The sequence below is a fragment of the Pristiophorus japonicus genome, unplaced genomic scaffold (genome assembly GCF_044704955.1).
Source record: "Pristiophorus japonicus isolate sPriJap1 unplaced genomic scaffold, sPriJap1.hap1 HAP1_SCAFFOLD_311, whole genome shotgun sequence".
Classification (NCBI taxonomy): domain Eukaryota; kingdom Metazoa; phylum Chordata; class Chondrichthyes; family Pristiophoridae; genus Pristiophorus; species Pristiophorus japonicus.
Window position 1 is genome coordinate 786,549 of NW_027252900.1, and position 21,079 is coordinate 807,627.

Consider the following 21,079-nt stretch of genomic DNA (forward strand, 5'->3'; position numbering starts at 1 on the left):
TTACAGTCGTGAGTCAGGGAGTAGAAGCAGTTACAGTCGTGGGTCAGGGTGTAGAATCAGTTAGTCGTGGTCAGGGTGTAGAATCAGTTGCAGTCGTGGGTCAGGGTGTAGAATCAGTTACAGTCGTGGGTCAGGGTGTAGAATAAGTTACAGTCTTGGGTCGGGGTGAAGAATCAGTTACAATCGTAGGTCAGGGTGTAGAATCAGTTACAGTCGTGGGCTAGGGTGTAGAATCAGTTCCAGTCCCAGGTCAAGGTCTATAATCAGTTACAGTCGTGGGTCAGGGTGTAGAATCAGTTGCAGCCGTGGGTCAGGGTGTAGAATCATTTTCAGTCGTGGGTCAGGGTGTAGAATCAGTTACAGTCATGGGTCAGGGTGTAGAATCAGTTACAGTCCCGGGTCAGGGTGTAGAATCAGTTGCAGTCGTGGGTCAGGGTGTAGAAACAGTTACAGTCGTGGTCAGGGTGTAGAATCAGTTACAGTCGTGGGTCAGGATGCAGAGTCAGTTGCAGTCGTGGGTCAGGGTGTAGAATCAGTTACAGTCGTGAGTCAGGGAGTAGAAGCAGTTACAGTCGTGGGACGGGGTGTAGAATCAGTTGCAGTCCCGGGTCAGGGTGTAGAATCAGTTACAGTCCCGGGTCAGGGTCTAGAATCAGTTACAGTCGTGGGTCATGGTGTCGAATCAGTTACAGTCGCGGGTCAGGGTGTAGAATCAGTTACAGTTGGGGTCAGGGTGTAGAATCAGTTACAGTCGTGGGTCAGGGTGTAGAATCAGTTACAGTCCCGGGTCAGGGTCTAGAATCAGTTACAGTCCTAGGTCAGGGTGTAGAATCAGTTACAGTCGTGGGTCAGGGTGTCGAATCAGTTACAGTCCCGGGTCAGGGTCTAGAATCAGTTACAGTCCTAGGTCAGGGTGTAGAATCAGTTCCAGTCGTGGGTCAGGGTGTAGAATCAGTTACAGTCGTGGGTCAGGGTGTCGAATCAGTTACAGTCCCGGGTCAGGGTCTAGAATCAGTTACAGTCGTGGGTCAGGGTGTAGAATCAGTTACAGTCGGGGTCAGGATGTAGAATCAGTTGCAGTCGGGGTCAGGGTGTAGAATCAGTTACAGTCGGGGTCAGGGTGTAGAATCAGTTACAGTCGTGGGTCAGGGTGTAGAATCAGTTTCAGTCGTGGGTCAGGGTGTAGAATCAGTTACAGTCATGGGTCAGGGTGTAGAATCAGTTACAGTCCCGGGTCAGGGTGTAGAATCAGTTACAGTCGTGAGTCAGGGAGTAGAAGCAGTTACAGTCGTGGGTCAGGGTGTAGAAGCAGTTAGTCGTGGTCAGGGTGTAGAATCAGTTGCAGTCGTGGGTCAGGGTGTAGAATCAGTTACAGTCGTGGGTCAGGGTGTAGAATAAGTTACAGTCTTGGGTCGGGGTGAAGAATCAGTTACAATCGTAGGTCAGGCTGTAGAATCAGTTACAGTCGTGGGTCAGGGTGTAGAATAAGTTACAGTCTTGGGTCGGGGTGAAGAATCAGTTACAATCGTAGGTCAGGGTGTAGAATCAGTTACAGTCGTGGGCTAGGGTGTAGAATCAGTTCCAGTCCCAGGTCAAGGTCTATAATCAGTTACAGTCGTGGGTCAGGGTGTAGAATCAGTTGCAGCCGTGGGTCAGGGTGTAGAATCAGTTAGTCGTGGTCAGGGTGTAGAATCAGTTACAGTCCCGGGTCAGTGTCTCGAATCAGTTACAGTCGTGGGTCAGGGTGTCGAATCAGTTACAGTTGTGGGTCAAGGTGTAGAATCAGTTACAGTCGTGGGTCGGGGTGTAGAATCAGTTACAGTTGTGGGTCAAGGTGTAGAATCAGTTACAGTCGTGGGTCGGGGTGTAGAATCAGTTACAGTTGTGGGTCAAGGTGTAGAATCAGTTACAGTCGTGGGTCAGGGTGCAGAATCAGTTACAGTCGTGGGTCAGGGTGTAGAATCAGTTACAGTTGTGGGTCAAGGTGTAGAATCAGTTACAGTCGTGGGTCGGGGTGTAGAATCAGTTACAGTTGTGGGTCAAGGTGTAGAATCAGTTACAGTTGTGGGTCAAGGTGTAGAATCAGTTACAGTCGTGGGTCAGGGTGTAGAATCAGTTGCAGTCGGGGTCAGGGTGTAGAATCAGTTGCAGTCGTGGGTCAGGGTGTAGAATCAGTTTCAGTCGTGGGTCAGGGTGTAGAATCAGTTACAGTCGTGGGTCAGGGTGTAGAATCAGTTTCAGTCGTGGGTCAGGGTGTAGAATCAGTTACAGTCGTGGGTCAGGGTGTAGAATCAGTAACATTCCCGGGTCAGGGTGTTGAATCAGTTACAGTCGTGGGCCAGGGTGAAGAATCAGTTACAGTCGTGGGTCAGGGTGTAGAATCAGTTGCAGTCCGGGGTCAGGGTGCAGAATCAGTTACAGTCGTGGGTTAGGGTGTAGAATCAGTTGCAGTCGTGGGACAGGGTGCAGAATCAGTTACAGTCGTGGTCAGGGTGTAGAATCAGTTACAGTCCCGGGTCAGGGTCTAGAATCAGTTACAGTCGTGGGTCAGGCTGTAGAATCACTTACAGTCGTGGGTCAGGGTGTAGAATCAGTTACAGTCGTGGGTCAGGATGCAGAGTCAGTTACAGTCGTGGGTCAGGGTGTAGAATCAGTTACAGTCGTGAGTCAGGGTGTAGAAGCAGTTACAGTCGTGGGACGTGGTGTAGAATCAGTTGCAGTCCCGGGTCAGGGTGTAGAATCAGTTACAGTCGTGGGTCAGGGTGTAGAATCAGTTACAGTCGTGGGTCAGGGTGTAGAATCAGTTACAGTCGTGGGTCGGGATGTAGAATCAGTTACAGTCCCAGGTCAGGGTGTAGAATCAGTTACAGTCCCGGGTCAGGCTGCAGAATCAGTTACAGTCGTGGGTCAGGGTGTAGAATCAGTTACAGTCCCGGGTCAGTGTGTCGAATCAGTTACAGTCATGGTCAGGACGTAGAATCAGTTACAGTCCTAGGTCAGGGTGTAGAATCAGTTACAGTCCAGGGTCAGGGTGTAGAATCAGTTACAGACCCGGGTCAGGGTGTAGAATCAGTTACAGTCGTGGGTCAGGGTGAAGAATCAGTTACAGTCGTGGGTCAGGGTGAAGAATCAGTTACAGTCCCAGGTCAAGGTGTATAATCAGTTACAGTCGTGGGTCAGGGTGTAGAATCAGTTACAGTCGTGGGTCAGAGTGTAGAATCAGTTACAGTCGTGGGTCAGGGTGCAGAATCAGTTACAGTCGTGGGTCAGGGTGCAGAATCAGTTACAGTCGTGGGTCAGGATGTAGAATCAGTTACAGTCGTGGGTCAGGGTGAAGAATCAGTTGCAATCGTGGGTCAGGGTGAAGAATCAGTTACAGTCCCAGGTCAAGGTGTATAATCAGTTACAGTCGTGGGTCAGGGTGTAGAATCAGTTACAGTCGTGGGTCAGAGTGTAGAATCAGTAACAGTCGTGGGTCAGGGTGCAGAATCAGTAACAGTCGTGGGTCAGGGTGTAGAATCAGTTGCAGTCCCGGGTCAGGGTGTAGAATCAGTTACAGTCGTGGGTCAGGGTGTAGAATCAGTTACAGTCGTGGGTCAGGGTGTAGAATCAGTTACAGTCGTGGGTCAGGGTGTATAATCAGTTGCAGTCGTGGATCAGGGTGTAGAATCAGTTACAGTCGTGGGTGAGGGTGTAGAATCAGTTACAGTCGTGGGTCAAGGTGTAGAATCAGTTACAGTTGTGGGTCGGGGTGTAGAATCAGTTGCAGTCGGGGTCAGGGTGTAGAATCAGTTACAGTCGTGGGTCGGAGTGTAGAATCAGTTACAGTCGTGGGTCATGGTGTAGAATCAGTTACAGTCGGGGTCAGGGTGTAGAATCAGTTACAGTCGTGGGTCAGGGTGTAGAATCAGTTTCAGTCGTGGGTCAGGGTGTAGAATCAGTTACAGTCGTGGGACGGGGTGTAGAATCAGTTACAGTCCCAGGTCGGGGTGTAGAATCAGTTACAGTCGTGGGTCAGGGTGTAGAATCAGTTACAGTCGTGGGATAGGGTGTAGAATCAGTTACAGTCGTGGGTCAGGATGTAGAATCAGTTACAGTCCCGGGTCAGGGTGCAGAATCAGTTACAGTCGTGGGTCGGGCTGCAGAATCAGCTACAGTCATGGGTCAGGATGTAGAATCAGTTACAGTCCTAGGTCAGGGTGTAGAATCAGTTACAGACCCGTTTCAGGGTATAGAATCGGTTACAGTCGTGGGTCGGGATGTAGAATCAGTTGCAGTCCTAGGTCAGGGTGTAGAATCAGTTACAGTCCCGGGTCAGGGTATAGAATCAGTAACAGTCGTGGGTCACGGTGCAGAATCAGTTACAGTCCCAGGTCAGGGTGTAGAATAAGTTACAGTCCCGGGTCAGGCTGCAGAATCAGTTACAGTCGTGGGTCAGGGTGTAGAATCAGTTACAGTCGTGGGTCAAGGTGTAGAAACAGTTGCAGTCGTGGGTCAGGGTGTAGAATCAGTTACAGTCGTGGGATAGGGTGTAGAATCAGTTACAGTCGTGGGTCAGGGTGTAGAATCAGTTACAGTCGTGGGTCAGGGTGCAGAATCAGTTGCAGTCCGGGGTCAGGGTGCAGAATCAGTTACAGTCGTGGGTTAGGGTGTAGAATCAGTTACAGTCGTGGGTCAGGGTGTAGAATCAGTTACAGTCGTGGGTCAGGGTGTAGAATCAGTTGCAGTCCGGGGTCAGGGTGCAGAATCAGTTACAGTCGTGGGTTAGGGTGTAGAATCAGTTACAGTCGTGGGTCAGGGTGTAGAATCAGTTACAGTCGTGGGTCAGGGTGTAGAATCAGTTGCAGTCCGGGGTCAGGGTGTTGAATCAGTTACAGTCGTGGGCCAGGGTGAAGAATCAGTTACAGTCGTGGGTCAGGGTGTAGAATCAGTTGCAGTCTGGGGTCAGGGTGCAGAATCAGTTACAGTCGTGGGTTAGGGTGTAGAATCAGTTGCAGTCGTGGGTCAGGGTGCAGAATCAGTTACAGTCGTGGTCAGGGTGTAGAATCAGTTACAGCCCCGGGTCAGGGTCTAGAATCAGTTACAGTCGTGGGTCAGGCTGTAGAATCACTTACAGTCGTGGGTCAGGGTGTAGAATCAGTTACAGTCGTGGGTCAGGATGCAGAGTCAGTTACAGTCGTGGGTCAGGGTGTAGAATCAGTTACAGTCGTGAGTCAGGGTGTAGAAGCAGTTACAGTCGTGGGACGTGGTGTAGAATCAGTTGCAGTCCCGGGTCAGGGTGTAGAATCAGTTGCAGTCGTGGGTCAGGGTGTAGAATCAGTTACAGTCGTGGGTCAGGGTGTAGAATCAGTTACAGTCGTGGGTCAGAGTGTAGAATCAGTAACAGTCGTGGGTCAGGGTGTAGAATCAGTAACAGTCGTGGGTCAGGGTGTAGAATCAGTTACAGTCGTGGTCAGGGTGTAGAATCAGTTACAGTCCCGGGTCAGGGTGTAGAATCAGTTACAGTCCCGGGTCAGGGTCTAGAATCAGTTACAGTCGTGGGTCAGGGTGTAGAATCAGTTACAGTCGCGGGTCAGGGTGTAGAATCAGTTACAGTCGGGGTCAGGGTGTAGAATCAGTTACAGTCGTGGGTCAGGGTCTAGAATCAGTTACAGTCGTGGGTCGGGGTGTAGAATCAGTTACGGTCGTGGGTCAGGGTGTAGAATCAGTTACAGTCGTGGGATAGGGTGTAGAATCAGTTACAGTCGTGGGTCAGGATGTAGAATCAGTTACAGTCCCGGGTCAGGGTGCAGAATCAGTTACAGTCGTGGGTCGGGCTGCAGAATCAGCTACAGTCATGGGTCAGGATGTAGAATCAGTTACAGTCCTAGGTCAGGGTGTAGAATCAGTTACAGACCCGTTTCAGGGTATAGAATCGGTTACAGTCGTGGGTCGGGATGTAGAATCAGTTGCAGTCCTAGGTCAGGGTGTAGAATCAGTTACAGTCCCGGGTCAGGGTATAGAATCAGTAACAGTCGTGGGTCAGGATGCAGAGTCAGTTACAGTCCCAGGTCAGGGTGTAGAATAAGTTACAGTCCCGGGTCAGGCTGCAGAATCAGTTACAGTCGTGGGTCAGGGTGTAGAATCAGTTACAGTCGTGGGTCAAGGTGTAGAAACAGTTGCAGTCGTGGGTCAGGGTGTAGAATCAGTTACAGTCGTGGGATAGGGTGTAGAATCAGTTACAGTCGTGGGTCAGGATGTAGAATCAGTTGAAGTCCCGGGTCAGGGTGTAGAATCAGTTACAGTCGTGGGTCAGGGTGTAGAATCAGTTACAGTCGTGTGTCAGGGTGTAGAATCAGTTGCAATCGTGGGTCAGGATGTATAATCAGTTACAGTCCCAGGTCAGGGTGTAGAATCAGTTACAGTCCCGGGTCAGGGTGCAGAATCAGTTATAGTCGTGGGTCAGGGTGTAGAATCAGTTCCAGTCCCGGGTCAGGGTGTCGAATCAGTTACAGTCATGCGTCAGGGTGTAGAGTCAGTTACAGTCCGAGGTCAGGGTGTAGAATCAGTTACAGTCGTGGGTCAGGGTGCAGAATCAGTTGCAGTCCGGGGTCAGGGTGCAGAATCAGTTACAGTCGTGGGTTAGGGTGTAGAATCAGTTACAGTCGTGGGTCAGGGTGTAGAATCAGTTACAGTCGTGGGTCAGGGTGTAGAATCAGTTGCAGTCCGGGGTCAGGGTGCAGAATCAGTTACAGTCGTGGGTTAGGGTGTAGAATCAGTTACAGTCGTGGGTCAGGGTGTAGAATCAGTTACAGTCGTGGGTCAGGGTGTAGAATCAGTTGCAGTCCGGGGTCAGGGTGTTGAATCAGTTACAGTCGTGGGCCAGGGTGAAGAATCAGTTACAGTCGTGGGTCAGGGTGTAGAATCAGTTGCAGTCTGGGGTCAGGGTGCAGAATCAGTTACAGTCGTGGGTTAGGGTGTAGAATCAGTTGCAGTCGTGGGTCAGGGTGCAGAATCAGTTACAGTCGTGGTCAGGGTGTAGAATCAGTTACAGCCCCGGGTCAGGGTCTAGAATCAGTTACAGTCGTGGGTCAGGCTGTAGAATCACTTACAGTCGTGGGTCAGGGTGTAGAATCAGTTACAGTCGTGGGTCAGGATGCAGAGTCAGTTACAGTCGTGGGTCAGGGTGTAGAATCAGTTACAGTCGTGAGTCAGGGTGTAGAAGCAGTTACAGTCGTGGGACGTGGTGTAGAATCAGTTGCAGTCCCGGGTCAGGGTGTAGAATCAGTTGCAGTCGTGGGTCAGGGTGTAGAATCAGTTACAGTCGTGGGTCAGGGTGTAGAATCAGTTACAGTCGTGGGTCAGAGTGTAGAATCAGTAACAGTCGTGGGTCAGGGTGTAGAATCAGTAACAGTCGTGGGTCAGGGTGTAGAATCAGTTACAGTCGTGGTCAGGGTGTAGAATCAGTTACAGTCCCGGGTCAGGGTGTAGAATCAGTTACAGTCCCGGGTCAGGGTCTAGAATCAGTTACAGTCGTGGGTCAGGGTGTAGAATCAGTTACAGTCGCGGGTCAGGGTGTAGAATCAGTTACAGTCGGGGTCAGGGTGTAGAATCAGTTACAGTCGTGGGTCAGGGTCTAGAATCAGTTACAGTCGTGGGTCGGGGTGTAGAATCAGTTACGGTCGTGGGTCAGGGTGTAGAATCAGTTACAGTCCCGGGTCAGGGTGTAGAATCAGTTACACTCGTGCGTCAGGGTGTCGAATCAGTTACAGTCCCGGGTCAGGGTCTAGAATCAGTTACAGTTGTGGGTCAAGGTGTAGAATCAGTTCCAGTCGTGGGTCAGGGTGTAGAATCAGTTACAGTCGTGGGTCAGGGTGTAGAATCAATTGCAGTCCCGGGTCAGGGTCTAGAATCAGTTACAGTCCTAGGTCAGGGTCTAGAATCAGTTACAGTCGTGGGTCAGGGTGTCGAATCAGTTACAGTCGCGGGTCAGGGTGTAGAATCAGTTACAGTCGGGGTCAGGGTGTAGAATCAGTTACAGTCGTGGGTCAGGGTCTAGAATCAGTTACAGTCGTGGGTCGGGGTGTAGAATCAGTTACGGTCGTGGGTCAGGGTGTAGAATCAGTTACAGTCCCGGGTCAGGGTGTAGAATCAGTTACACTCGTGCGTCAGGGTGTCGAATCAGTTACAGTCCCGGGTCAGGGTCTAGAATCAGTTCCAGTCGTCGGTCAGGGTGTAGAATCAGTTACAGTCGTGGGTCAGGGTGTAGAATCAATTACAGTCCCGGGTCAGGGTCTAGAATCAGTTACAGTCCTAGGTCAGGGTCTAGAATCAGTTACAGTCGTGGGTCAGGGTGTCGAATCAGTTACAGTCCCGGGTCAGGGTCTAGAATCAGTTCCAGTCGTGGGTCAGGGTGCAGAATCAGTTACAGTCGTGGGTCAAGGTGTAGAATCAGTTACAGTTGTGGGTCGGGGTGTAGAATCAGTTGCAGTCGGGGTCAGGGTGTAGAATCAGTTACAGTCGTGGGTCGGGGTGTCGAATCAGTTACAGTCGTGGTCAGGGTGTAGAATCAGTTACAGTCGTGGGTCAGGGTGTAGAATCATTTTCAGTCGTGGGTCAGGGTGTAGAATCAGTTACAGTCATGGGTCAGGGTGTAGAATCAGTTACAGTCCCGGGTCAGGGTGTAGAATCAGTTACAGTCGTGGGTCAGGGTGTAGAATCAGTTGCAGTCGTGGGTCAGGGTGTAGAATCAGTTACAGTCGTGGTCAGGGTGTAGAATCAGTTACAGTCGTGGGTCAGGGTGTAGAATCAGTTACAGTCGTGGGACGGGGTGTAGAATCAGTTGCAGTCCCGGGTCAGGGTGTAGAGTCAGTTGCAGTCGTGGGTCAGGGAGTAGAAGCAGTTACAGTCGTGGGACGGGGTGTAGAATCAGTTGCAGTCCCGGGTCAGGGTGTAGAATCAGTTACAGTCCCGGGTCAGGGTCTAGAATCAGTTACAGTCGTGGGTCATGGTGTCGAATCAGTTACAGTCGCGGGTCAGGGTGTAGAATCAGTTACAGTTGGGGTCAGGGTGTAGAATCAGTTACAGTCGTGGGTCAGGGTCTAAAATCAGTTACAGTCGTGGGTCGGGGTGTAGAATCAGTTACGGTCGTGGGTCAGGGCGTAGAATCAGTTACAGTCCCGGGTCAGGGTGTAGAATCAGTTACACTCGTGCGTCAGGGTGTCGAATCAGTTACAGTCCCGGGTCAGGGTCTAGAATCAGTTCCAGTCGTGGGTCAGGGTGTAGAATCAGTTACAGTCGTGGGTCAGGGTGTAGAATCAGTTACAGTCCCGGGTCAGGGTCTAGAATGAGTTACAGTCCTAGGTCAGGGTGTAGAATCATGTTACAGTCGTGGGTCAGGGTGTCGAATCAGTTACAGTCCCGGGTCAGGGTCTAGAATCAGTTACAGTCCTAGGTCAGGGTGTAGAATCAGTTCCAGTCGTGGGTCAGGGTGTAGAATCAGTTACAGTCGTGGGTCAGGGTGTCGAATCAGTTACAGTCGGGGTCAGGGTGTAGAATCAGTTACAGTCGGGGTCAGGGTGTAGAATCAGTTACAGTCGTGGGTCAGGGTGTAGAATCAGTTTCAGTCGTGGGTCAGGGTGTAGAATCAGTTACAGTCATGGGTCAGGGTGTAGAATCAGTTACAGTCCCGGGTCAGGGTGTAGAATCAGTTACAGTCGTGAGTCAGGGAGTAGAAGCAGTTACAGTCGTGGGTCAGGGTGTAGAATCAGTTAGTCGTGGTCAGGGTGTAGAATCAGTTGCAGTCGTGGGTCAGGGTGTAGAATCAGTTACAGTCGTGGGTCAGGGTGTAGAATAAGTTACAGTCTTGGGTCGGGGTGAAGAATCAGTTACAATCGTAGGTCAGGCTGTAGAATCAGTTACAGTCGTGGGTCAGGGTGTAGAATAAGTTACAGTCTTGGGTCGGGGTGAAGAATCAGTTACAATCGTAGGTCAGGGTGTAGAATCAGTTACAGTCGTGGGCTAGGGTGTAGAATCAGTTCCAGTCCCAGGTCAAGGTCTATAATCAGTTACAGTCGTGGGTCAGGGTGTAGAATCAGTTACAGTCGTGGTCAGGGTGTAGAATCAGTTACAGTTCCGGGTCAGAGTGCAGAATCAGTTACAGTCGTGCGTCAGGGTGTAGAATCAGTTACAGTCCCGGGTCAGTGTCTCGAATCAGTTACAGTCGTGGGTCAGGGTGTGGAATCAGTTACAGTTGTGGGTCAAGGTGTAGAATCAGTTACAGTCGTGGGTCGGGGTGTAGAATCATTTACAGTCGTGGGTCGGGGTGTAGAATCATTTACAGTTGTGGGTCAAGGTGTAGAATCAGTTACAGTCGTGGGTCAGGGTGTAGAATCAGTTACAGTCGTGGGTCAGGATGCAGAGTCAGTTGCAGTCGTGGGTCAGGGTGTAGAATCAGTTTCAGTCGTGGGTCAGGGTGAAGAATCAGTTACAGTCGTGCGTCAGGGTGTAGAATCAGTTACAGTCGGGGTCAGGGTGTAGAATCAGTTACAGTCGGGGTCAGGGTGCAGAATCAGTTACAGTCGTGCGTCAGGGTGTAGAATCAGTTACGGTCGTGGGTCAGGGTGTAGAATCAGTTACAGTCGGGGTCAGGGTGTAGAATCAGTTACAGTCGGGGTCAGGGTGTAGAATCAGTTACAGTCGTGGGTCGGGGTGTAGAATCAGTTACAGTCATGGGTCAGGGTGTAGAATCAGTTACAGTTGTGGGTCAAGGTGTAGAATCAGTTACAGTCGTGGGTCGGGGTGTAGAATCAGTTGCAGTCGGGGTCAGGGTGTAGAATCAGTTACAGTCCCGGGTCAGGGTGTAGAATCAGTTACAGTCGGGGTCAGGGTCTAGAATCAGTTACAGTCGTGGGTCAAGGTGTAGAATCAGTTACAGTCGTGGGTCGGGGTGTAGAATCAGTTTCAGTCGTGGGTCAGGGTGCAGAATCAGTTACAGTCATGGGTCAGGGTGTAGAATCAGTTACAGTTGTGGGTCAAGGTGTAGAATCAGTTACAGTCGTGGGTCGGGGTGTAGAATCAGTTGCAGTCGGGGTCAGGGTGTAGAATCAGTTTCAGTCGTGGGTCAGGGTGTAGAATCAGTTACAGTCGTGGGTCAGGGTGTAGAATCAGTTACAGTCGTGGGTCAGGGTGTAGAATCAGTTAAAGTCGTGGGTCAGGGTGTAGAATCAGTTACAGTCATGGGTCAGGGTGTAGAATCAGTTACAGTCATGGGTCAGGGTGTAGAATCAGTTTCAGTCGTGGGTCAGGGTGTAGAATCAGTTACAGTCATGGGTCAGGGTGTAGAATCAGTTACAGTCGTGGGTCAGGGTGTAGAATCAGTTACAGTCGTGGGTCAGGGTGTAGAATCAGTTTCAGTCGTGGGTCAGGGTGTAGAATCAGTTACAGTCGTGGGTCAGGGTGCAGAATCAGTTACAGTCATGGGTCAGGGTGTAGAATCAGTTACAGTCCCGGGTCAGGGTGTAGAATCAGTTACAGTCGTGGGTCAGGGTGTAGAATCAGTTAAAGTCGTGGGTCAGGGTGTAGAATCAGTTGCAGTCGTGGGTCAGGGTGTAGAATCAGTAACAGTCCCGGGTCAGGGTGTAGAATCAGTTACAGTCCCGGGTCAGGGTGTAGAATCAGTTACGGTCGTGGGTCAGGGTGTAGAATCAGTTACAGTCGTGGGTCAGGGTGTAGAATCAGTTACAGTCGTGGGTCGGGGTGTAGAATCAGTTACAGTCGTGGGTCAGGGTGTAGAATCAGTTACGGTCGTGGGTCAGGGTGTAGAATCAGTTACAGTCGTGGGTCGGGGTGTAGAATCAGTTACAGTCGTGGGTCAGGGTGTAGAATCAGTTACAGTCGGGGTCAGGGTGTAGAATCAGTTACAGTCGTGGGTCAGGGTGTAGAATCAGTTACAGTCGTGGGTCAGGGTGTCGAATCAGTTACAGTCGTGGGTCGGGGTGTAGAATCAGTTACAGTCGGGGTCAGGGTGCTGTGGTGAGCACTCAGGCACATACCCCATGATCCTGGTGAAGTAGATGCAGATGCCATTGTGCTTTCCAGAAAAGACCACCTCTGGTCCCGACATGGTGGCGATCGGGGGCAGAGTAACCCCACTGTGCAGTCCAGGGCTTCCAGGGGGGAAAAGAGGGCTCGACATCCCGAGTGGCTTCAACCCTGAGAAGGACGGAAAAACAGAACATGTAGAATGGTAGATACTACCAGCGCAAACCATTCGGCCCGTCGTTCCAGTGATGGGTCGATGAAAGATCTGTTGTTGTTCGTCTCACAGCCCTGCAAGTTGCTTGTCTGCAAGCAACTGTCGAACTCCATTAAAATTATTCATGAGACCAGATTCCACCACGCCTTCTGTTCGAAAACACAACGAGGGCGGGGTGCGGGGGGAAACACACCATGTGCCCTTACTGAGGGAGTGCCGTACTGTCGGAGGGGCAGTACTGAGGGAGCGCCGCACTGCCGGAGGGGCAGTACTGAGGGAGCGCCGCACTGTCGGAGGGGCAGTACTGAGGGAGTGCCGCACTGTCGGAGGGGCAGTACTGAGGGAGCGCCGCACTGTCGGAGGGGCAGTACTGGGGGAGCGCCGCACTGCCGGAGGGGCAGTACTGAGGGAGTGCCGCACTGTCGGAGGGGCAGTACTGAGAATCGCTGCAGCATCGGAGGGGCAGTACTGAGGGAGTGGTGCATTTTCTACGAGGCAATACTGAGGCAGTGCTCCTGAGCGTCAGCCTGGATTAGAATAGAATCAGAGAAGGGTTACAGCACGGAAGGAGGCCATTTGGCCCGTCGAGCCCGTGCCAGCGCTCTGCAAGAGCATCTCAGTCTGTCCCACTCCCCCGCCCTTTTACCCAGAGCCCTGAAAATTTCTTCTTTCAGGTACTTATCCAACTCCCCTTTGAAAGCTGTGATTGAGTCTGCCTCCACCACCCTCTCAGGCCGTGCATTCCAGATCCTGAACACCTCTCAACTTTCTCTGCTCCAAGGAGAACAACTCCAGTTTCTCCGGTCTATCCACAACTGAAGTCCCTCATCTCTGGAACCATTCTTGTAAATCTTTCCTGCACCCTCTCAAAGGCCTTCACATCCTTCCTCAAGTGCAGTGCCCGGAATTGGACACAATACTCCAGTTCAGTGCATTCCAGTGTTTTATACAGGTTCCGTTTTCAATAGGCGACCCCTTATTCTGAGACTATGCTCCTTAGTTCGAGACTCTCCGTCAAGAGGAAACATCCTCTCTGCATCTACCCTCTTAAACCTCCTCAGAATCTTATACATTTCAATAATCACCTCTCAGCCTTCTAAACTCCAAAGAGCATAGGCCCAACCTTTCATCATATGATAACCCTTTCATCTCAGGTATCAACTTCGTAAACCTTTTCTAACCTCCTCCAATGCAAGTATATCCTTCCTTAAAAACTGCACGCAGTACTCCAGGTCTGGTCTCACCAATACCCTGTACAGTTGTAGCAGGACTTCTCTGCTTTTATACTCCATCCCCCTTGCAATAAAGGCCAACATTCCATTTGCCTTCCTGATTACTTGCTGTAACTGCATACTAACTATTTCATCTACAAAGACCCCCAGGTCCCTCTGTACCACTGCATTTTGTAATTTTTCTCCATTTAAATAATAATTACTTTTTTATTTTTCCTACCAATGTACATAATCTCACATTTTCCACATTATACTCCATCTGCCAAATGTTTGCCCACTCACTGAGCCTGTCTGTATTCCTTTTCAGATTTTTTGTGTCCTCCTCACAATGTGCTTTCCCTCCCATCTTTCTATCAGCAGCAAACTTGTCTACATTACACTCGGTCCCTTCATCCAAGTCATTAATATAGATTGTAAATAGTTGGGATCCCAGCACTGATCCCTGTGGCACCCTACTCGTAACTGGTTGCCAACCAGAGAATGAACCATTTATCCTGACTCTCTGTTTTCTGTTAGTTAGCCAATCCTCTATCCATGCTAATATATTACCCCCAACCCCGTGAACTTTTATCTTGTGCAGTAACCTTTTATATGACACCTTGTCAAATGTCTTCTGGAAATCCAAATACACCACAACCACTGGTTCCCCTTTATCCACCCTGTTCATTACATCTTCAAAGAACTCCAGCAAATTTGTCAAATACATCCTTCCCACTAGTTAGTAGTCTGTAGAATATACCTAGTAGTGCAATGGCACCTCGATTATTTCTTAACTCTAACCAAATAGATTCTGTCCTTGACCCCTCCAGGACATCCTCCACTCCAACACTAACATTCTCCTTAACCAATACTGCTGTCTTTCCTTCCCTCCCTTTCCTGAACACCTTGTATCCAGGAATATTTAAATCCCAATTATGCCCTTTTTTGAGCCAGGTCTCCGTTATGGCCGTGACGTGGCTATTTGTACATGCAGTTCACCTTTATCATCTCGCTTCATGCATTCTCACACACACACATACACACACTGTAAACCTATCTTAGACATTCTTGTATTCTCTCTTAGTCTGAAGCCACCGAATACTTTTACAAAAGCAAAATACTGCAGATGCTGGAATCTGGAATAAAAACAGAAAATGCTGGAAATCTCAGCGGGTCAGGCAGCGGTTAAGGAGAGAAACAGAATTAACGTTTCAGGTCGATGACCCTTTGTCAGAAGCACCGAATACTTTAGTATTTCTTACTCGAGAGCTATCTGTCTCTCTCCCAATCCTTTGTGCACTTTGTTTCTTCTTTCTCATGCTACATCCTGGTGTCCATAGCCCTGCCAAATTAGTGTAACCCCTCCTCAACAGCAAGTTTCTGGAGTGGGGCTTGTACCCTGGATTTTCTGAGGGGACACTGCTAGCATTGAGCACAGCTGACACCTAATCCAAGATTGTAAAGGGGACGTTATAAAAGGTTCCTCTGCAGCACAGCTAGTCACAGAGCTCAGTGCAAGGGAGGCTCAATTGTATTGTATTCCTTCATGGGATGTGGGCGTCGCTGACAAAGCGCTGACTTGCTACAGTTATACAGGGTATTGGTGAGGCCACACCTGGAGTACTGCCAGTTCTGGTTTCCATATTTATGAAAGGATAAACTTGCTTTGGAGGTAGTTCAGAGAAGATTCACTCGGTTGATTCCGGAGATGAGGGGGTTAACTTATGAGGAAAGGTTGAGTTGGTTGGGCCTCTACTCATTGGAATTCAGAAGAATGAGAGGTGATCTTATCGAAACGTATAAGATTATGAGGGGGTTTGACAAGGTGGATGCAGAGAGGATGTTTCCACTGATGGGGGAGACTAGAACTAGAGGACATGATCTTAGAATAAGGGGCCGCCCATTTAAAACTGAGAGGAGGAGGAATTTCTTCTCTCAGAGGGTTGTAAACCTGTGGAATTCCCTGCCTCAGAGAGCTGTGGAAGCTGGGACATTGAATAAATTTAAGACAGAGATAGACAGTTTCTTAACCGATAAGGGATTAAGTAGTTATGGGGAGCGGGCGGGGAAGTGGAGCTGAGTCCATGATCGGATCAGCCATGATCGTATTAAATGGCGGAGCAGGCTCGAGGGGCCGTATGACCTATTCCTGCTCCTATTTCTTATGTTCTTATGTATTTATTGCCCATCCCTAATTGCCCTCGAGAAGGTGGTGGTGAGCTGCCTTCTTGAACCGTTGCAGTCCGTGTGGTGAAGGTGCTCCCACAGTGCTGTTAGGGAGGGAGTTCCAGGATTGTGACCCAGTGACGATGAAGGAATGGCCGATATGGTGTGTGACTGGGAGGGGAACGTGGAGGTGGTGGTGTTCCCATGCGCCTGCTGCCCTTGTCCTTCTAGGGGGTGGGAGTAAAGGTCGCGGGTTTGGGAGGTGCTGCCGAAGAAGCCTTGGCGAGTTGCTGCAGTGCATCATCATCATCATCATTAGGCTTCCACGCCGAAAAGGGATGAGTTCACAGGTGTTTCAATGAAGGACCTAATATTCCAGATCCCGAACTACATCCTGAAGGGTGGAAGATGCCTGCGTGTGGATTGTTTAACGTGGGGTGACCGTTACACACCAGCCACCACACGGGCTTGACAGAGCGAGGTCTTGGTCCAGGGGCAAGGGTTAACCAGGACCACTGGAGACCTGCTCTGCTGCACGGACCTAGTGTGCTCACATATCGCAGTGTGGGCTGGGCCGTGCTGCCCCTGGGCCCTCGCCTCTCCTGGGCCCCGATCACGTCCCTTTACAGTCTCTCGCCGCTCCCTCGCCCCGATCTCCGAGAGACCATCAGAGGCGGCCCCTGGACAGCATGCTGCAGTGCATCATGTAGATGGACCACTAATGACTCAGAAGCAGCATGCGGCTGGCTCCATCCACTGTCCCACACAATCCAAGTTCCACAAAAGAAATACTATTGCACATCGAGTAGCAGCTGTGGGGAAGTTCCATGTCGGAAACAACAGCCCACAGCCTGCTTGCATCGCTTACCTGGGTGAGGGGTGCTGAAGATGGGCCCCACATTCATTGGCTGCTGAATGGCTGCTGGGAATCGCATCTGTGCTTCACCACCGTATCTGAAATAGATGGCCCATTAATACGCTGCCAGCAAGGTCATCGAAACATAGAAAATAGGTGCAGGAGTAGGCCATTCGGCCCTTCTAGCCTGCACCGCCATTCAATGAGTTCATGGCTGAACATGCAACTTCAGTACCCCATTCCTGCTTTCTCACCATACCCCTTGATCCCCCTAGTAGTAAGGACGACATCTAACTCCTTTTTGAATATATTTAGTGAATTGGCCTCAACAACTTTCTGTGGTAGAGAATTCCACAGGTTCACCACTCTCTGGGTGAAGAAGTTTCTCCTCACCTCAGTCCTAAATGGCTTACCCCTTATCCTTAGACTGTGATCCCTGGTTCTGGACTTCCCCAACATTGGGAACATTCTTCCTGCATCCAACCTGTCTAAACCCGTCAGAATTTTAAACGTTTCTAGGAGATCCCCTCTCATTCTTCTGAACTCCAGTGAATACAAGCCCAGTTGATCCTTGATATGTCAGTCCCGCCATCCCGGGAATCAGTCTGGTGAACCTTCGCTGCACTCCCTCAATAGCAAGAATGTCCTTCCTCAAGTTAGGAGACCAAAACTGTACACAATACTCCAGGTGTGGCCTCACCAAGGCCCTGTACAACTGTAGTAACACCTCCCTGCCCCTGTACTCAAATCCCCTCGCTATGAAGGCCAACATGCCATTTGCTTTCTTAACCGCCTGCTGTACCTGCATGCCAACCTTCAGTGACTGATGTACCATGATACCCAGGTCTCGTTGCATCTCTCCTTTTCCTAATCTGTCACCATTCAGATAATAGTCTGTCTCTCTGTTTTTACCACCAAAGTGGATAACCTCACATTTATCCACATTATACTTCATCTGCCATGCATTTGCCCACTCACCTAACCTATCCAAGTCACTCTGCAGCCTCATAGCATTCTCCTCGCAGCTCACACTGCCACCCAACTTAGTGTCATCCGCAAATTTGGAGATACTACATTTAATCCCCTCGTCCAAATCATTAATGTACAATGTAAGTGAAAGGCAAAATGGAAAAGGAGGAGGATTATTCCTGATAATAAAGGTTGGGATAAAAGACAGCAGAAAGAAAGGATCTTCACTTGGAAAATCAAGTAGTAGAATCAGTTTGGGTAGAGCTAAGGAACAGCAAGGGGCAGGAAACATTGGTGGGAGTTGTTTATAGGCCCCAAACAGCAGTGGTAATGTAGGACACAGTATAAATCAGGGAATTAGAGGCGCGTGTAACACGGGTAATACGGTAATTGGGGGTGACTTTAATCTACATATAGACTGGGCAAACCAAATCTGCAGTAATAGTGAGGAGGACCAATTCATGGAATGTATACAAGATGGTTTACTCGATCAGTATGTTGAGGAACCAACTCGGGAACAGGCTATTTTAGACCTAGTATTGTGCAATGAGAAAAGGTTCATTAATGAGCTTGTAGTAAAGGGGCCCTTAGGGAAGAGTGACCATAATATGATAAGACTTTTATATTGAGTTTAAAATGATTTAGTTGAATCCGAAACGAGGGTCTTAAATCTAAACAAAGCAAATTATGTAGGTATGAGGGAGAGTTGGCTAAGGTCGATTGGGAAACGACATTAAAAGGTGTGACAGTAGACAAGCAATGGCTAGTATTTAAAGAATTAATACATCATTTATAACAAACATACATTCCTTTAAGGAGAACCAAGAAATTGATAAAGAAAGGGAAAATAGAATGAGAGAGTGAACTAGCGAGACATAGAAAGACTGTAAAAGCTTCTATAGGTGTGTAAAAAGGAAAAGATTATTGAAAGTAAATGTGGGTCCCTAACAGGCTGAGACGGGAGAAATTATACTGGGAATAAGGAAATGGCAGAGAAATTAAACAAATACTTTGTGTCTGTCTTCACAGAAACGACATGAAAAACCTCCTGGAAATAGTGGGGAACCAAGGATCCAGCAGGAATGAGGAATTGAAAGAAATTATTAGTTAAAAAAAATAATACTGGGGGAATGAATGAGACTGGAAGCTGATAAATCCCTTGGACCTGATGGCCTACATCTTTTGAAAGAGGTGGCTAGAGAAATAGTGGATGTATTGGTTGTCATCTTCCAAAATTCCATTGAACTGGAAGGTAGTGAATGCATAGAAACATAGAAAATAGGAGCAAGTAGGAGGCCATTCAGCCCCTCGAGCCTGCACCACCGTTCAATATGATCATGGGCTGATCCTCTATCTCAACACCATATTCCCGCTTTTTCCACAGACTCCTTGATGCCTGTTGTGTCGAGAAATCTATCTATCTCCCTCTTAAACATATTCAGTGACTGGCCTCCACAGCCTTCTGTGGCAGAGAATTCCACAGGTTCACCACCCTCTGAGTGAAAACATTTCTCCTCATCTCGATCCTAGTCTTAGGATAAGGGGTAAGCCATTTAGGACCGAGATGAGGAGAAGCTTCTTCACTAAGAGAGCAGTTAACCTGTGGAATTCCCTACCGCAGAGTTGTTGATACCAGTTCATTGGATATATTCGAGGGGGAGTGATATGGCCCTTACAGCTAAAGGGATCAAGGGGTATGGAGAGAAAGCAGGAAAGGGGTACTGAGGGAATGATCAGCCATGATTTTATTGAATGGTGGTGCAGGCTCGAAGGGCCGAATGGCCTACTCCTGCACCTATGTGCTATGTTTCTAAATTTCCTGCCCCGTATCCTGAGACTGTGACCCCTTGTTCTAGACTTCCCAGCCAGAGGAAACATCCCCCCCGTATCCAGTCTGTCCAACCCCGTCAGAATTTTATACATTTTTCTCTAGCCACCCACTTCTTTCAAAAGATGTTGGCCATCAGGTCGAGGGGATTTATCAGCTTCCAGTCCAAACTGTTTAAGAAAGGAGGGAGAGAGAGAACGTGGAACTGCAGACCAGTTAGCCTGACATCAGTTGTGCCGAATGGCCTGTTCCTGCACCTAATTTCTATTTAGGGAAAATGCTCGAATCTGTTATTAAGGACATGATAACAGGACACTTAGAAAATAATTTTTTTGCACTTTATGAAGGCGGCTTTGAGGATGTCCTTGATAAAGTGCATCGCCACCAGCACCTGAGAGTCCCTGGCCAAAGACCGCCCTAAGTGGAGGAAGTGCATCAGGAGGGCACTGAGCACCTCGAGTCTCGTCGCCGAGAGCGTGCAGAAACCAAGCGCAGGCAGCGGAAGGAGCGTGCGGCAAACCAGTCCCACCCTCCCCTTCCCTCAACGTCTGTCTGTCCCACCTGTGACAGGGACTGTGGTTCTTGTATTGGACTGTTCAGTCACCTAAGGACTCACTTTTAGAGTGGAAGCAAGTCTCCCTCAATTCTGAGGGACTGCATATGATGAGAAAAGAGTAAGATTGGGCAGAATCAACACGGATTTATGAAAGGGACATCATGTTTGACAAATTTGAGAGTTTTTTTGAGGTTGTAATTGGCATAAAATATAAGGAGAAAACCAGTGGATGTGGTGCAATTGGATTTTCAGAAGGCACTCGATAAGGTGCCACACAAGAGATTAGACAAAATTAGGGCTCATGGGATTGGAGGTAATATACTAGCATGGATGGAGGATTGGTTAACCGACAGAAACAGCTTGGCAGGCTGTAACTAGTGAGGTGCCACAAGGATCAGTGCTGGGGCCCCAGCTATTTACCATCTATAGCAATGATTTGGGTGACGGGACCGAGTGTAATATATCCAAGTTTGCTGATGATACAAAGCTAGGTGGGAACGCACGTTGTGAGGAGGATGCAAAGAGGCTTCAAGGGGATAGAGAAATGTGAACTTATGCACTTTGGTAGGAAAAATAGAAAAGCAGAGTATTTTTAAATGGTGAGAGATTGGGAAATGTTGGTGTTCAGAGGGACCTGGGTTCCTTGTACACCAATCACTGACAGTTAACATGCAGGTACAGCAAGTGATTAAAGCAAATGGGATGTTGGCCTTTATCACAAGAGGATTTGAGTATAAGAGTAAAGACGTCTTACTGCAACTATATCGGGCCCCGGTGAGACCACACCTGGAGTATTGTGCACAGTTCTGGGCTCCTTACCTAAGGAAGGATATACTGGCCATAGAGGGAGTGCAGCGAAGGTTCACCAGACTGATTCCTGGGATGAGGGGATTGTCCTATGAGGAGACTCGGCCGATATTCTCTGTCGAGGTGATCTTATTGAAACATACACAATTCTTACAGGGCTGGACACGGCCTGGGACCTGGGACCTGGGACCTGGGACGGGGTCAATAAGAATGAGTCGAGCAGGGGGCAGGAGGGCGAGGGGAGGGGGGGAAGGTCGAGGGGAGGGGAGGTCGGGGGGGGGGGGGGGGAAGGAGGTGTCGATGGGGGGAGCAGGGGGCGGGTGAAAGTGGAATAGGGAGGCAGTTTATAGGATGGAAAGGTTTATTTTGTACCTGAAGAAGGCTCGGGTTGCCCAGGCTGACACCTCCCGATCGTACGCTGCCCTTGAACAGGCGAGAATGAGACACGAGG

General features: G+C 49.4%; 1 protein-coding gene across 1 annotated transcript in view; it reads right to left on the reverse strand.

The window, feature by feature from the left end:
- LOC139249388 (nuclear pore complex protein Nup155-like) overlaps positions 1-21,073 on the reverse strand; it is a 400,538-nt gene extending 379,465 nt beyond the window's left edge. Inside the window, exons 1-3 of the mRNA XM_070872384.1 lie at positions 21,001-21,073; positions 16,481-16,566; positions 12,033-12,192 (exon numbers count right to left, since the gene is read on the reverse strand). Of these exons, the coding sequence (XP_070728485.1) occupies positions 12,033-12,192; positions 16,481-16,547 (227 nt within the window). The 5' untranslated portion in view covers positions 16,548-16,566; positions 21,001-21,073. The remainder of the gene's footprint in view (positions 1-12,032; positions 12,193-16,480; positions 16,567-21,000) is intronic.
- Positions 21,074-21,079: the final 6 nt, after the last annotated feature.